Below are 17,793 nucleotides of genomic sequence, written 5' to 3'. Positions count from 1 at the left end.
AACTTGATTCTCTTTACAAATTAGAAATTATCCTTTCTTCTAGAAACATATAATCAGATTCATTTTATAACTTTTTAAGGATGCGTTGTCTTATATATTGTTTGGTGATTTAATTTTCAGTGTATTTATGAAGTTTGTTTGACTCCCCAATTAGGAAACAGCAGTTTTAAAGTATACTCAGACATTCTTTCATTGTAGTATAAAATTATTTTCTTGTAAGCCTTAGGAATGTTGATTTCAATCCTTAAGCTCAACTATTCAAAACATAGTAGGAATTTCATTATTTAGAAAGTTGTTTTAATGTCAGTGACCTTTTAATGTACTTTTAAAAATTCTCTTACAGATCAGGGGGCTGATTTTGGATGGATCTTCACAGTTAATCCAAGAAGGTTTTAAAAGTGGCTTTCTTCATCCACTTTCTGAAAAATGGGACAAAAGTAGCGATCCCATTCCTTTACCACTTGATACCTGCAATTTGTCAAAATTATGTGAAATGGCAAAGCATTTGCCTTCTCTGAATGAAATGGAACTTCCAGCATTACAATTGATAGAAGATAATGTGTCTATTACAGAGCAGAATTTATTTTCACAGGTTGTTGAAAACAACTCTAGCTTTACAAAAATGATTACTTTAATGGGACAGAAATATCTGCTGCCACCAAAAAGCAGTTTTCTTTTGTCTGACATTTCTTGTATGCACCCACTTCTGAATTGTAAGTAATTATTATGTTTATTATTAGAAAAATAATTTTTCTGCAGCTTCAAAAGTCAAGATTTAGTCTGAATATTGAATGAGGGCAAACATTTTATGAGGATAGGGTAAACACTTAATTTTCTCAGTGTAATTTTGCTTTTAAATTCAATTTTAAAGTGCAAACTTTTGCTTTTTAAAAAAATTTTAAATTCTTATTATGAACAAAGGGTCAAAAACTAACTGGTCCTCAAGAGAGCAAATATAGTTACTGTTTTGTGCTTAGGAATTCAAGATACAATTGGATTTGACCAAATGACTTTTTTTCATAGCAAATTAGAAAAAAACCATCCCTAGCCTTTTACATTACATTTTAAGCTAATGTTCTAGTTTATTGTCTAAAATTTCTTGAAATATTTTCCTGTAATAAAGTTAAGAAACCTAAATATTGAAGTCCAGGGTAACACAGACCTGAATTTGAATTTAGATTCTGAAGCTTACTGACTGTGAGCCTTTGGGCACTTAACAAAACTGAGCTTCAGGTTTTTAACCTATAAAATGAATATAATACCTACTTCTGAGGGCCATTTTGAGGATTAAATGAGATAATCTGCATCAGGAGTTTAGTTCAGCGATTTATATGTTTACAATTTATAATATTCTAAGGGATGAGGTAGATAAAAGGCATTGATCAAGTTGAATTTAATCTGCTGTTTATTATTATTTGGACATTTTATTCGAAATTTGAAGTTATTAAAAAAATAGCTCATTAATTAAAAGCTCCTTTTAATTGCTGTCAACCATCTTACACATGAGTGGTTATTCATGTTACAGTATCAAAAATTCTTCAGGATAAGTGACAGGATAACAAATTAATGAGAAAATCATGCTATGTTTGAATATTTTTTTCCTCATTCTTTTTGACCTTTGTTACTCTGATAGTTTTAAAACTGTTACTTCCTCATTAATTTGCTTTCTTTTAATTACTGATGAGATTATACACTTAGAAAAATATACCTTTGTTTATAAAAGAGGGAGAAGGGACAGCTCTTCCTTACAGTAAAATTCCAATTAATAAATGTGGATGGGATGATGGACCTAGAAAATTTTCATTTGGCAAACACCATAGTATTTGTACGTCACAATGGTGGGCGAAAAGATGAGACACAAGATATTTGCACAGTCAGTACCTAACCCAACAAGATACCTATTAATTACAAAGGGAAAACTAGAGCAACCGAATAGACACTTTATCCAAGTGGTCAAAGGTATTATCACAAATAATGAGATATCCTATATTTTCTGATATGTCATTCTGATAAGGACATGGCATAAATTCAGTGGTACTCTTGCCAAAACTAATAACCTAAATTTAATCATGAGGAAACACCAAATCCAACCTGAGGGACATATTAAATAACTAGCCAGTGTCCTTCAAAAGTGTCAAGGTCATAAAAGACAAAAACTGAGGAACTTTCCTAGATGAGATTTAGGAGACATGGTGATTAAATGTAATGTGTGATCCTGATTTGGATCTTGGATCAGAAAAAAGGACACTAGTAGACAGTTGGGGAAATTTTATTATGGCAAATATGTCAGTTATAAGACTTAAAGTTTATTTCACATGTAAAGTTAAAAAAAGCAAAAAACTGAGGTTCAAAAGGACCGTATTAATATTGCTGTAAAGACTTATAGGGCATTTTACAAATCACTGGTGTCCAGCTAAGTGAGCCGAAGTTATTTTCAGGGAGTCTCTGTAAAAATAGTAGTAGGTAAAGTCATGTTGAAATCCAAATGTTACTAAATTATAGGAGAAATATCTTAATTTTTTAAGATAAACTATTCAGTTTGAATAAATGCCACAAACCTTCTGTCCATTCCATTATATTTGTGTATGTATTGAATGCACTTCAGTTTTGAAGAACATGCTTAGTTTTAAAGTGATCGTATACAGAGTTAGATTCTGAAGTTATGTCTTTGTTTTCAGATAAGAAAACATATGATGTAATTGTGATAGATCCACCATGGCAGAACAAATCAGTTAAAAGAAGCAATAGGTAAGTATAAGTAAATTATCTATTAGATATGCTTTCTAAAAGCTATTGTCCTTTTGTACATTCTAGTTACATATGCTAAAAGCATTACTTTATGATAGGTTGTCAAACTACTAAAACACTTTAGTTTTAAAATTTTATTTAACTAAATAATTCTCTTGAACTAGAACTATATATAGATGTAAGAATGTTACAAGTAATATACTTATTAATAGCTAAGATTACTGACTGAACCAGTTCAGGGATGTTTCTGTAACAGCAAAGGCAACATTTTTGACTTCTTTGATATCAAATTCTAAAGTGTAGAAATATATGCCAAAATGTAATTTTCCTTAATAATCTGACCTTTGCCCTTAGCTTCTGGGAGGTAATCTATGTCATACCTGATAGGATTGTCCTTGTGTATGTGTATGTGTGTGTGTGTGGGGGGGGGAGGATAGGAGAATGGGCATCATTTGTTTAAAAGACTATTTGTTCTCCACTGCTTATTATTATTTTAGTTTTGTTAAATTCAAAAGAATCAGTGAGGCCAGTTCTGTAATATTCTTTGATAATGTGCTCCAGTTTTCTCCAAGAATTTTTTAAAAAAAATCTAGCTTAAATTTCACTTGCTTTTCCTTTTAATGAAAATTAATAGTTTTTCACATCTTATTTTAGAATACTCTATAGAAATTTTAAAAAAGTAAACAAGTGCTTGATCTTGTTAGCAACATTTTGGGGACAAATTTTTATAATCTTGAATAATAGACTCTTTCATTTAAAGTATTTTATGATAGTTTTACACAGAACATTTTGAAAGTTTTGGTTTTCTTTCTCATTTATTTTGTAGGTGTATATTTATGAGTTCCTCATTGTGATGATTTACTATATTGCTTCTTTCCCTCAACTTTTGATTAAAAAAATTGTGAACTTTGAGAAAAATTGGAAGAATAGTATTTGAATATCAAAATACCTTTCCCCTAGAATTACCAGTTATTAATATTTTACCACATTTGTGTGTATTTTCTCTCCATTTTTCTGCTTTTTTAATCTGATGTTGCAGACATGATAATTTCACCCACAAATTCTTTAGCAGACATCTCCTGAAAACAAAAACATTCTCCTATATAACTACGATAATGTTATCACCCCCAATAAAGTTAATATTGGGAACAATATTATCAAATATATATTACATGTTCAGATTTCTCCAATTATCCTCAAACTATCCTTTATGGCTATATTTTTTGTTTTTGCTGTTTAGACTCAAGGTCTAATCAAGGATCACTCATTACTTTTGGTCTTTATTTTTCTTTAGTTCCTTTAATGTAGTCATTTCTATTTTCAGAATATTGACTCTTTTTTAAGAGTCCAAGCCCCTTGTTTGTAGATATTCCATAATTTGGATTTGTCTGATTATTTATTCACGATTGGATTCAGGTTAAACATATTCGAGAAGAATGCTACATAGGTGATATTGCATATTTTCTATTGCAACACTTAAAGATGTGTATTTTGGAATTTGCTTTGTGGTCTCCAGATTAGAACTAGAAAACGAAGTATAACTATTTCATCCTTCTCCTCTACAATCAACCTAATTAAATAAAATTAAAATAAAATTAAGGCAGTCAAGAAATCTGCAATTATTGGGACCATCAAACTTCAAATTTTTGAGCTGATATTCTTCATACTGTGGCAAACTTAATTTTTAAAATTCATCACTTTAATTACAAAATATGCTAGTCTACTAGAAGAACACTGGTCTAGATGGCAGGACACTCGGGTACATGAGATCAGAATTGTTTTACTCATTTGTTTATTTAAGAAATATTTATTGATCACTTCCTGACATCATACAATTGCCCTGTGTTAGAGCTGGATTCCAGTGTTTATTGCATTTGGCCATTTTGATGTTATTTACTTTTCCCAGAGCAGTTATAATAGTATTTCCCTCATTGTAGTCCATTGAGGAATAAAGTAGAGAAAGTAGAAAGGCTAAATGCATACCAGTTCTTAACTATAGACAGAAGGAGACCAAATTGAAGGAATTTCTCTCCTTTTCTCTTCCCTTCTCTTTTTTCTGTTTATTCTCTCCTCTTTCTTTAAAATTGGATACTATAATCATATTTATAGGTTGATGGGAAGGAACTACTAGAGAGGTTGAAAGTACAGAAAGAGGACAGTAATAGTATTACAAGATACTAGAAGATGGGAATTTTTAATCTATTTTTTATAATTTTTTTAAATTCATTTTTTACGGTGATATTGGTTAATGAAATCAGATAAGTTTCAGCTGTACACTGCAACAGTAAGGCATATATATGTTAACACTGTGTGTTCATCTCCCATAGTTAGATTTCTTTCAGTCAAACATATTTGACCCCTTTCACCCCATCTACTTCCCCCTCCCCTCTCCCTGCTACCCTCTGGTAACCACTAGTCTATTGTCCATGACCATGAGTCTCTGTTTGTTTGTTCTGTTCATTTGTTGTTTTTAGGTTTATCTCCCACATATAAGTGATATCATGTGATTTTCAACTTTTTCTATTTAGCTTATTTCACTTAGCATGATTATCTTGAATCCCTCCATTTGTCTCAAATGGCAGTATTTCATCTCTTCTTATAGCTGCGTAATATTCCATAGTATATATGTACCATAGCTTTATCCAATTATCAACACTTCGGTTGCTTCCATGTCTTGGCCACTGTGAATAATGCTGCTATAAACATCGGTGTGAAAATATCTTTTCGGATATGGGTTTTCAGGTTTTGGGGGGTAAATACCCAGTAGAGAGATTGCTGGGTCATATGCTTGATCAATTCTTAGTTTTTTGAGGAACCTCCATACTGCTTCCCATAGTGACTATACCAATTTGCAGCCCCACCAGCAGTGTATGAGGGTTTCCTTTTCTCCGCATCCTCTCCAACATTTGTTATTACTTGTCCTGTTGATTATAGCTATTCTAACAGGTGTAAGAGGTATCTCATTGTGGTTTTGATTTGCATTTCTGTAATAGCTAGGAATGTTGAGCATCTTTTCATATATTTGTTGGACATTTGTATGTCCTCTAGGGAGAAGTGTCTGTTCAAGTGCCCATTTTTGATTGGATTGTTTGTTTTTTTTTGTTGTTGTTGAGTCACAGTGTGTTGTTAATCTCCAGAAGTTCTGTTCTTTTTAAGGGTTTTGATCTCCTTACTAAACCTGAATGAGTTTTTTCAGAAGTATCATCCTGAATTCTCTGTCATTTAAGTCACATATTTCTATGTCTGTAAGCTTATTTTCTGGAGATTTTTCACTTTCTTTCTGAGATGCTTAGTTTGCTTGGTTGTTCATCGTGTTTAATGGACTATTTCTCTGCCTTCTTTCCAGAAAGAAGATTTATTATATAAAAGTCTTTCTTTAGCCTGTTGCAAAGAAGGCATTTTTCTTTTGGTTTCCAGTAGGTGGCGTCTAAGCCTCTTAGATCCCTGCTTTGTATAGAGCCTTAATAATGCCTTTTTTTTCTTATAGATGTTTAATCATGCTCGCTACCCTCAGTCTTAGTCCCTGTCAGTGTTAGCAACAGTTTCAGTAGCATTTGCTTATATTCCCCTGAGCTCCATGGTGTTAGGTCTTGGAGGATACGGGGGGAGGGGCCCTCTGGGTTGGGGATTGAGGCCTGTGGCTCAGCCCTGGTTTTGCAACTGCGGCTGGTAAAAATCAACTGTTGTTTCTCTGCCGTCCCCGCTTTTCTGCTGTCCTGCTTTTCTGCCTTCTGCCCTGATGACTGGGCACTGTTGCCGGCCACGTGGAGCTCACAGCTCTCCCAGACAAGGCTCTTCAGGGAACTTGCTGTACCTTCTCCCCTCCCCGCTTCTACAAGGAGCTCTGGCTGTGAGAGGCAGCTTCCTTGTTTCTCCCAGTCCAACGCCTGATACCTGGGGTTCTGACCTGTGGTAGCTCTTATGTGCAGATCCCATGATCAGACGTGCTGGTGTGTAGTTTGGGTGTTTTTTGTTGAGTTTTAGATGTTCAGCTTATTGTTATTTCACGAGGAGAGATTTGGGGACATGTCTCACTCTGCCATATTTCTCCAAACTTCATGTATACGATTTAAATAGGTGAAGCCATGCCATTTCCTTTAAGAAGAAATATTTAGAAATATATAAGGGAAGGTGTTATAAGGAGGGAGGAGAAGTTAGGTAGTTGAAAGAGTCTGGTGGTCTTTCTGCCAAAAGTGGGAGTCTGGGCAAGGGACTTGAAAAGAGATGGCAGTTTGTAGTAGTTGACCAAGGATAAGTAAAAGAATTAAGTAGTTTTGAGAGTCTGAGATGGATTTCATTGATCTAGTTATTCAGTTCTGCATTTTTCTACGCTTGATTTTCCCCTTATGAAGGAGTTGAATTGCACTGAATTTAAGATTGGAGGTTTGTAATTGCTGTGGAGTGAAGGGTAAAAGTGGGGTGGGAATTGAGGGTGCTAGTGAGAGGGCAATGAAGTGATTGGTAGTCTGTTAGGAAGAGGAGCAAGTGCAGGCAGGAAGAAGCTGATAGAAACTCAGTAAAGTGGTGGAATGGGGCACTGACTGGTGCTCCAATAAGGTCAAAGAATAGGTGAGGGACAGGAGCTTATGATCAGAAATCAATGTTCATGGTTTCAGAGATGGAGCAAATGTAAGTGATGAGTTATGTAAGGTCTAAGTTATGGTCAGTGCAATGGATTATTGAATTGGGGTCAGTGCAATTGTACTTATTTAAGGGAAGAATAGTTGAAGTACACACATGATATAGACTATGCTTTGAGATTGCCCAGGATAATGGCAAAATTTGTGTTGGTAATAGAAGGATCTCGGAGTTTAAGTATTCATTGAATATGGAGAGTGAAGATTAAATGGTTTCAGTAAGAAACATTAGAGGCTAGCATCGCTGGATAGCATACCTCTCAAAGAGAGGGGATTTTATGTAAAGGTAAATGAGTTATATTCTAGAAGCAGTAATAGGGGAGCTGGGAGAATGTTGACCTCTCCTCTCCCTGTTGTGGATTGGGTGTTAGAGAAAGGGCCACATTCATTTTACTGGATATTGTAGAGCAAATAATGCTCTACAATAGCAGGAGAAACTAGACTTCATACTCTTAATGGCCAGGAAGTACAAGGCTAGAATTTTTATTTTATTTTATCTTATTTTTATTTTTTTTTGTAATGAAAGCATGAAGTTTTCAGAGAGCCCAGTGGAATATATTGGAAATGAAGAAAGAAACAGGATGATAGATTGAGGGTTGAAAATATAGTGGAATATTTAGATAGTAGTGTCAAGACTCACTGTGACAGGGTCCCTGTGTAATGTACAGATTATGGAAACCGAACAATAATGTTTGCTTAATTTCTAATGGGAAAAAGAATATTATAAATATTAGTAAAATTATTGAAAGGTAATGAATTTAGAAGTGGTAAAGATATAATCTGATAATTTTAAACTAGTAAAAATGAAAAATGGGCTATTTCTGATTTGCATGTAATAATGTGTCCACTGGGTGTCGCTGTGGCTTCATATTTAGTTATATAAATAAATATAGGAGCTTTGTGTTTGTAGAGTCAGTGTTATACAGATCTTCTCCCTGCTTATTTTTCTTCTTTGCAGCAAATTTTACTAATATCTTTCCTGTTTGTTTTTAGGTACAGTTATTTATCACCACTGCAAATAAAGCAGATACCTGTCCCTAAACTGGCTGCTCCAAACTGTCTTGTTATTACTTGGGTGACCAATAGACAGAAGCACCTACGTTTTGTAAAGGAAGAACTTTATCCTTCGTGGTCTGTGGAGATAGTTGCTGAATGGCACTGGGTAAAAGTAAGTTCAGAAGTTAACTTATTTGTTAATATAGTTTTACATATAATCACACAAAGTTAGCATCTACTTTTTAATGCTTAACATGTCATTGTTCTACTACTTCAACATGGTCTAATTAAAACTTTTACTTTGCTGCTAAATACTTTCGTCTTCTTATTTTCAAGGCTTTATACCTGTTTGTTTTGTGTCTTTTTTGTAGTAGAGTCCAAAACTGTTGGCCTTAATAAATCACTCAGGGAGATGAGGATGATATTTTCAAAAGCTCTGATGTCTGTAGTTTAAAAAACAACAAACAAAAACTTTGGGAAATCTGTCCACCAGTAAACATAGCATCAGTCTTACCCTTCATCGTCTTCTTTACACATCCACAATTTCAGTCACCCTTTGTGACTTTCTTTTTTTTCTTATGGTGCTGGGAGTGGGAGAGAGAATAGCAAAGTGACCCAATGTGAAAGAGGTGGGAAGATGCTAGAACCAAGAACCTTTCATACTTTAAATCTTAACTTAGGTCCTTCAGTGCTTTATGCACTGCTCTGCCAACTTTTGAAAGAAATGATTCCAATTTTCCAGTTGGTTGAATGATCTTTAATATCTCTACTTGCTATAAGAATACCAAAAAATACAGAAAAATAAAGCATCAGTCAGAGTTCACTGGACATCTTTTTAAAGATACATTGTCTACTTAGAGGAATTCCACAAAAGCCCTCCTAAATTTTAAAAAGATAAGCCAGATTATTATCAATTGAATGTTTAATATTTATATAGCTGGTATATTCATTATAAACAAAGGAGAGTTCTGTTTTTATGTGCTTTGTATTTTGTAGTCTGCTGGAATATCTTGTAAAAGCTGTGTATATTATTTATTTACACCTATTTTATGGGACTTAGAAAGAAGATATGAATATTCTGATAATGAAAATATATATCTCCCTGGTTAATTAATGAATCGATAGTGTTATAAATTGTGTTTTGAATTTGATTAGGTTAAGTGAATCTTTGAGAGTCTGATTACTCCAGGGTGAAATGATAAAATTGAATTTCTGGATATATAATGCCAAGGGATTTGCCTATTTTCTATCTCATCAATCCCTGAGCTTCTTTCATTATTAATTTTAGCTCTGACAGTATTTAATGACACCGTTTTATATAAATAAAGGAAAATGTTATAACCTACTTAGTCACATTGCCAGTAATCATTAAGTATTATTTGAATGAATGAATAAATGGGTTAATGATGGCATGGTTTCCAGGAATAAATGTTAATGAAAAGAAGAGATTTTTGTATACAAGATGATAAAATGATACTTAAAATATTTTTTAGTCCCTTAGAGCTGCGCTGTCAAATATTATGGTAGTTACTATATGGTTAGTCCAAATTGTGATGTGGTGTTAAATGTAAAATATATAGTGGATTTCAGAGACTTAGTATGAAAGAAAGAATATAACATATCTCAATAACTTTTTTGAATTGATTACATATTGAAATGATAATTTGGTTTATCATTTAATTTAATTGAAGATATAATTAAAATTAATTTCACCACATTCTTTTTACTTCTGTTAAATGTTGCTACTAGAAAATTGAAATTACATATGTGACTTACATTTGTAGCTCACATTATATTTTCATTGGACAGCACTAGCCTAGAAGTTTAATAATTTCATTTCCTTTTGTGGTAACTGTATAGTGATAGGGGGAAAAAATCTTTTTCTGGATATTTACAGAGATGTATGGTTTCTCTCTTTTTTTTTTTTTGACTCCTTTCTATCAGATCACCAAATCAGGAGAGTTTGTGTTCCCACTAGATTCTCCACACAAAAAGCCTTATGAAGTTCTTATACTGGGGAGAATTCGAGAAGAAACTGCTTTACCATTAAGGTAGGAAAGATGATTTTTAAAAAATTGTATAAATGTATTAATTTTTAGACTTTTAAAAATTATTAACACAACAATCATTGATTTTCCCTAATTTTTACATTTTTGAAAATCTGAAAGTGTCCCACACCAGAAAAGTATGAATGATGTGGCATATGAAAATTTATATTCTTTTGTTTTATCTAGTGTGCACTTGTCATTGTAGAAAAGGAAATTATTGGAAATGTCTCAGTACTTAAATTGTTGATTTCCATTATTGTTTCTATGAAATTTATTTTCAATTCAGATACTATTTAAAAGGTGAAAATAAGTTAAGGCAACTGTGGTATACACACACACACACACACACACACAAATATAAAGTTCTTTAAAATATAATTTACTTTGTTGTTCTGTTTTAATTAGGAATGCTGATGTAAAAGTGCCCTCCATTCCAGATCACAAATTAATTGTCAGTGTGCCCTGTACTCTTCACTCACATAAGCCACCTCTTGCTGGTATGTTTTTATAAATAGAATTGTTACGACTTCTGTCAAATTGAAAAAAGAATTGAATTTAGTATTTGAATGGTTGAGAAGGTTAAAAATTAAATCAGATGTATGTTATTTTAATTAACATTCTAAAATTTTATGGCAGAATTAATGACTTAGGTTTTTTTTTTTTTTTCCTGCAAAAAGATTTATTTTTCTATTTGGTCCATGGCTTGGAAAAAGGCTCTAGGTGGTTAAAAAGCTGCCCAATGACTGCAGGGAGAGGCTCAGGCAGAGGCCCTGACACCAGGGGCATGCAGAGGGGCCCCTTAAAGGATGTTGTGCTAGAGGATGAGCCTTTTGAAGAGATACTCCTCTAGGTGAGGCCAGCCAGCCTGCAGAGGTTTAGTCAGGTCCCATCTTCTTGATGAGTTTTACTTCTTCATCTAGTTTTACTTCTCCAAGAAGTCACAGAGAAGAAGGTCTGGACAGGCAGATACAAAAGGTCCTGATTCACGCATTTCTCCAAGGCAATAGAGGCTTCCATGGCATCTACTTATCTTGAGGCACTTTCTGCATATACCAGAAGAGGGTGCTGCTGCTTTGCTGGTTTACATCTTTAAGAAAGCTCAGCTAACTTCTGTAAGAAGTGACCCACACCTTCCAGAGCCATTTTGATGTGGTGGAAATAGAAGTCCAGAGAGGGAGGTAGGTGTAGGAGCCCTGGAGATACAGGTTGACCAGGTAGCTGATGATGGCCTCTACCTCATTGGAATAATTTTGATGAATCTGGAAGCTTATGGTTGGTTGGCAATAAGGAGCTAACCATAAAAAATGGTGTTTATTGGTCCCAGAGGTTGTGACCGGAAAGGAAGTTGGAGGATGGTTGGGGGCTGGTAGAAGGGAAATCTTTGGATCTGTTCCATCCAAACACTGTTGAAGCAAGAGGGATTTGCAGACCGCTGGATGCACTGCATAGATAGTTTTATATTACCTCAATCTTTCCTCTTAACACCATATTTTAGGTTCCCCTTGCTACTGGTTGTTACCCCATCTCTTCACCAACAGCATGAAGACTGATGGGGTCTCTGAGGGGGCTTTGTTTTGCTACCAGGACTCTATCCCTTGCTTGTTCTAAAATCAAGAGCTCAGAATAGCAGAGAGATAATTAGAATTACCTTGATATTTGGAAGAGTCTCAGTTTTACACTGAGGTCATTTTGCTTTTCTGAACTGCTAAAAAGATAATTGCTAAAGCCTGCAATTCTTACTAGTTTTAATGCTTTAGTATAATGTTCATCACTCAGTGAGACTAAGCAGCAAGGAATAGTAGAAAGTTTTGGCTTTGGAGATTTACTGACATGAGTTTGAATCCTTACCCTGCTACTTGAGTGAGTTACTCTAATCATTTTCCACCTCAAAGTCCTCATTTAAAGAGGGAATAATGATATTTAATCTTTCATAGTTGTGAGGATTGGTTATAATATATTTCAAATTCTGTAGCATATAGTAGAAGCTCAATAAATACTAAATTTTTCAAGCGAGTTTAAAAAATAGAAATGTTAGTCCTTCAGAGATATTTAATTTGATATTCAAATTTTAGTATTCAAATAATTTCTTCAGGAATATATATTTTATTAATTTGGACTGATCCCTGCTTTAAAAACACCCAAACTTTCAAACTGTTTCTCAGGAAAACTATAGTTCACTAGCCTACCATATTATTTTGTGGAATATGGGATAGTTTATGACCTAGGATATATGGGAAAGTGAATACAAATTCCCAAAAGAATTTTTATTGATAGCACTTAGGATTTCTGTTATTGTAAACTGCTTATGCAGAAGGGACATTACAGTGTTACTTCATATGAGAAATAGTCAGATGTTTACCTGATGATTCATTCTTTGATTTAGAAGAATTCTCAGTGAATAATTCTTTAAACTTTGGACTATCATAGATTCTTTAATGCATTAAATATGTGACTTAAATGAAAGGTGAGATTGTACTGTTCTTTGAAAAAAATTGTTTGTTGCCAGTTATACTTGATGGAAGAAATATAATTTGCGTTCTTTTCATTCGTATTTTCTTTATCGGTCAGTGAGTACCAAAGCTTAATTTAGTGTTTGCCTTAGGGCTTATTTTTGTACTTTTAAAAATCCAAAAGGTAAGACTTGAAACCTTTCATTCTCAAATGGTTGTTAAACTATTTATCAATGACTTTTATTTAATTTAAATTTAACTTTAATTTAATTATTTATTTATTTACTTGTTTAGGCAAGGCAACCCTTAGTTGACCTCACAGATTGCACGGACCTTGTCTGTTTTCAATCCCTTATTTATTTTATTTTATTTTTTATGCCTACAGCACCTGGTCTTCCTAAGTGGTCTCCCATCAAAATACTAACCAGGCCCGACCCTGTTTAGCTTCTGAGATCAGATGGCTTGTTCAGGGAAGCATGGCCATAGACTGTCAATTACTTTTAAATAGAATAAAATTATGTTTACAGATTAGTTTTAAGAGTTTTAAAATAGTTAAAACAATTAGTATTTTATTAATACTAATAGATATTAGTATTGCAGCCTATATCTATGAAATGCAGTTCTGCCATGTTCCCAGTAGAGTGCAGTACAAACACATTTTTAGGCTTGAGAATGGTTAAAAACAAGTTAGATTTTGGGGGAAAAAATCTGCATTACACGATATATGTAATCCTTATATTTTGGTTAAGTAGTGGTAGACAAGAAATATTTGTAATCCTTTATTTTCGTGTTCATGTCATTCTATACCAAGTGCTTGTATTTTCGGCATAGAGCCATATAGATTAAAGCCACCAGAAAGCAACTTTCAGATTTCTGTAGTATTTTATTCTGAAACCATAACTCTAAGATTTGAGATAAAAATGTTGTATATGTAACACTTAGAACTTTTACATGTAAATATTCTTAAACTGCTTTATGCAAATTCATAAATGAAATATCCTCACTTTTGCTTTTAGAAACACCAAGATATTTTAAAAAGTTATAATTTATTTCTGCTGCAAAATGTAAAAGACCAAATTAGCAGCATATTCCATTTCAAAATGATATATTTTTAAGTTTTGAAGTTTCCTTGTTAGATTTAAAGATAAGCTATCAATAGCTGTGACTTAAAACCTAACATTATAAATGTATATTCTTAAGTTTAAAGATTTAATAGGAAAATAATAAAATAAAAGTATTTGAATTAAACTTTGTTTTTCATATTTTACCACAGAGGAATTTCTATTCCTTTTTACTACTTTACGTACTAATAGTTCCTATCTGAATAGTAAAACATAATTTGATGAGATTCTACATATAGTTTGAGCCACTTCTCCCCCAGCCCTGCTCCTTGCCCCTAGAACAAAAAGAGAATGACTGGCTATGCATGGTTTATTTCTTCTCTGTTGGTTAGAAGTATGTTTTACTAATGCCAGATGTTATGTAATTATCTAAGTATGTACATATCATATGCATATTTAAATGTATATATTTGCATTTTTTTATTGAGGTATGATTGACATAACATGTTAGTTTCAGATATGCAATGCAATGATTCAGTATATGGATATACAGATGGTACCTGACTTATGATAGTTCTCCTTATGATTTCTTGACTTCACAATGGTGTGAAAGTGATATGCATTAAGTAGAAATCATACTTTGAATTTGAATTTTGATTTTATCCTGGGCTAGCCATATGCAGTGCAATACTCTCTTGTGATGCTGGGCAGTGGCAGTGAGCCGTACCTCCCAGCCAACAACTCAATAACAGGGATAAACAACTGATAATCTAGAGTGTATTTAATATGAGATGATTTTACCCAACTGTAGGCTAATGTAAGTGTTCTGAACATGTTTAAGGTAGGCTAGGCTCAGCTGTGATGTTTAGTAGGTTAACTATATTAAATGCATTTTCAACTTATGATATTTTCAGTTTATGATGAGTTTATCAGGACATAACCCCATCATAAGTTGAGGAACATCTGTATTATGAAACAATCACCAACTAGTCTAGTTAACAACCATCACCATACATAGTTACAAAATTTTTTTTCTTGTAATAAGAACTTTTAAGATCTTGCATTTTTTTAAGTCGATATTTAAAATTAGTAGAATAAAACATTTCTATTAATTTGCTTTTATATCTTTTACCTCGTTTTTTTTTTGAAATTAACCATTTTGCATTACAAAGACATTACTCCTCGATTTTCTGTTTTTGTAAACTAGAAAGAAAAATAAAATCATGCCAGAATGTGTTAGGCTGAGAGAGTAGGTAGTGGTAAATGGGTTTAGGTTGTATGTATTTTTCCACTTCAAGTACCTGGTCATCTTTTTCTGTTAGACTGTGAACTTTTAGAAACATGGGTATCTGTTTCCTTTGTTAAATTCTATAGCATTGATTATTGAGGATGCTTAGAACAGTAAACATTTTTGACTGGCTGACTCCAGTTTAGACTCCAGTTTAAAGTTCTAAAATATAGTTACTAACATCTTTCTACTAAAAAACTGAATAAATAATCAAAAACAAACAAAACCTTGGTTCAGTATAACCTTAGACTACATTAAAAGTGAATTGAGGCCGGTAAAGCATTGAATTCATGGGAAAAAATGGAAAAGTGATGTAGGTTTATTGTCCTCTAAGATTCTGGGGAAATCTTTCTCTTTCAAGTTAGTAACATTTAATTATATACTTATGAAAGGACTAAAGTCTTCATGTCAGCATCTCCTAGAACCTAGCAAAGCCCAAGTTTGAGTTCATTCGAGTTGTATACATTACTTTTAATCCTTTGATTTTTGATAAGCAGGACCAGTGCATTCAGACAAATAAACAATTATTTCGCTGTGAGAGCAATTGAAGAACATTATGAAACATAAAATTTTTGATAGGTTGTCTCTTAAACCTTACCTAAATCAAGTATTCCTAAGGAACCCTTCTCATTCCTAAAAGGAATTTGATAGATTTCTCCTGAGCTCAATCTTATATAGCAATTAAGAATTATGTTTTACTTGTTCTAGTGACTTTTTATTCCTGAATTATTTTCATACCCAGTTTCTGTAATTAGTTAGTATAGCTAACTAGCAATGTGATCAAGGTTAAAGTGATTTAAATATTTGTCATCCAAATGAGCATGAGCTTAAAAAAAAGCTTCAATGGTATTTTTTTTCTTTCTGTTAGTGTAGATCACAGCTATTTAGCCATTACCTTTTCCTCAACAAAATATGACTTTCAATAGTTATTAATACATTGAATAAGGAATACTTAACTATGGAAATAATATGGTGAAATTTTAGGTAAATAAGGATCTATAATTTGGAAGTGAAGGAATGTCTTTAGTACTGTCAAGTTAAAGCTAAGCAGGTATAGTTATTTGTAGTTATATGTTCTTAATATTTCTGTGTCCAGCTTTTCATTTTACTGTTCTTTCACTGAAGTATATGTTTGTAGAGTCTTATGTTCTATCTTAGTTTTTAAAGTGGGTTTGTGTTTTTATTGTTCCTATAGAACATGCATGGATTACAATTATTAAAAAATAAGTTAGTATGCAGGAGATGTGTCAGCAGTATTGGAAAACTGAAAAGTCACCTATGTGGGTATTAAAATCCTCATTTCTTATCTACAAGTGAAAACTGATAAATCAAGACTGCCTAAAGTTCTGATGGTATTGTTCCCAATCTCAAGAGTGCTTATTTCAAATGACTTTGTAACTATAAATAGGAAAGCCTGTGATAAAATCCTTGAAATTAATTTACTGTTTTTTTAAGGAAATATTTTCGCTTTTCTTCTTACTCTTAACTGATAAAAAGATATTGATTCCTTTCTTAATAATTTTTGTGTTTTTTTCTCTTTTTTGAACAGAGATTTTAAAGGACTTTATCAAACCAGATGGGGAGTATTTGGAATTATTTGCTCGAAATTTACTGCCAGGTTGGACTAGTTGGGGCAATGAAGTTCTAAAATTTCAGCACGTGGATTACTTTATTGCTCTGGCATCTAGAAGCTGACTCTGATCCTAAAGTTGTGATTTTCTTCAGTTTTCCTCATTCCTTCTTGCTTCATTCTAACTGAATTTTTCTTTTATTACCAACCAGTATGCTTAGAAATGTAAATAGGACTTGTATTTTCAGTGAAATGGCCAGAAATAACTAGCCTTCATGTAATTGTGAGATGAATTTTACTTCAGTTGCACTAGTATTCCACATTATTCTAGACTCACTCAAAAATGTAAGCCATTGGAAAGATAACAAGACTTTGTTATTGAAAATGTTACAAACCATACACTATGGACCAGAGGTCATAATTCTGCCTACGGATGTGTTTTGTTTGGCCTACACAATGTTATAAAAAAAATTTGAACCATCATTCTAAAAAAATCAGGAAATTTCACATAAAAGTCCAAATTTCTGCTTCTTTTTAAACTTTGTATGCTCTGGCTACACTGAGGCATGTGTTTTTCCCTGGTGCACTCTGCAGGACTCAGCGGTGGCAGCTTTTTTGAAAAAGGCCTTGTACTCTCCACTTTATGACAGTAATACTCACATTGTCTACTTGGCCCCTGTACAACCGGAATATACATCCTCTGTTACACTGTTACATTGTGGGAAAAGCAGTCATAGACGAGCCAAGGTCATACTGAGTTTAGGAAATATTTTTGGAGTTTTAAATTGCATTCAAGGTCATTTTTCAAGTACTTCTTAGTTTACCTGTTTTTCTAGAAAAAATTTAAAAATATTTCTTATAAAAATGTCAGAAAGTAGACAGTACTCATGATTATGAAAAAAGTATATTTACAGATTTTCTACAAATAAATATTTGTTTACTAAGTACAATATTTTAATGAAGTGATTATTTTAAAAGCATGCTGATTATATATA

The 17,793-nt window shown here is 32.9% G+C and overlaps 1 protein-coding gene across 3 annotated transcripts in view; it reads left to right on the top strand.

The window, feature by feature from the left end:
- Positions 1-17,281, top strand: part of METTL4 (methyltransferase like 4) — a 37,023-nt gene extending 19,742 nt beyond the window's left edge. For all 3 annotated transcript variants that reach the window (XM_015595722.2, XM_006920049.3, XM_006920050.3), the window contains exons 4-9: positions 344-713; positions 2,679-2,748; positions 8,379-8,553; positions 10,326-10,432; positions 10,835-10,926; positions 16,778-17,281. In XM_015595722.2, coding sequence (XP_015451208.1) covers positions 344-713; positions 2,679-2,748; positions 8,379-8,553; positions 10,326-10,432; positions 10,835-10,926; positions 16,778-16,923 — 960 coding nt within the window. In that variant the 3' untranslated portion in view covers positions 16,924-17,281. The remainder of the gene's footprint in view (positions 1-343; positions 714-2,678; positions 2,749-8,378; positions 8,554-10,325; positions 10,433-10,834; positions 10,927-16,777) is intronic.
- Positions 17,282-17,793: the final 512 nt, after the last annotated feature.

The sequence above is a fragment of the Pteropus alecto genome, unplaced genomic scaffold (assembly GCF_000325575.1).
Source record: "Pteropus alecto unplaced genomic scaffold, ASM32557v1 scaffold146, whole genome shotgun sequence".
Lineage (NCBI taxonomy): Eukaryota > Metazoa > Chordata > Mammalia > Chiroptera > Pteropodidae > Pteropus > Pteropus alecto.
This window is presented reverse-complemented; position numbering and strand designations above follow the sequence as displayed.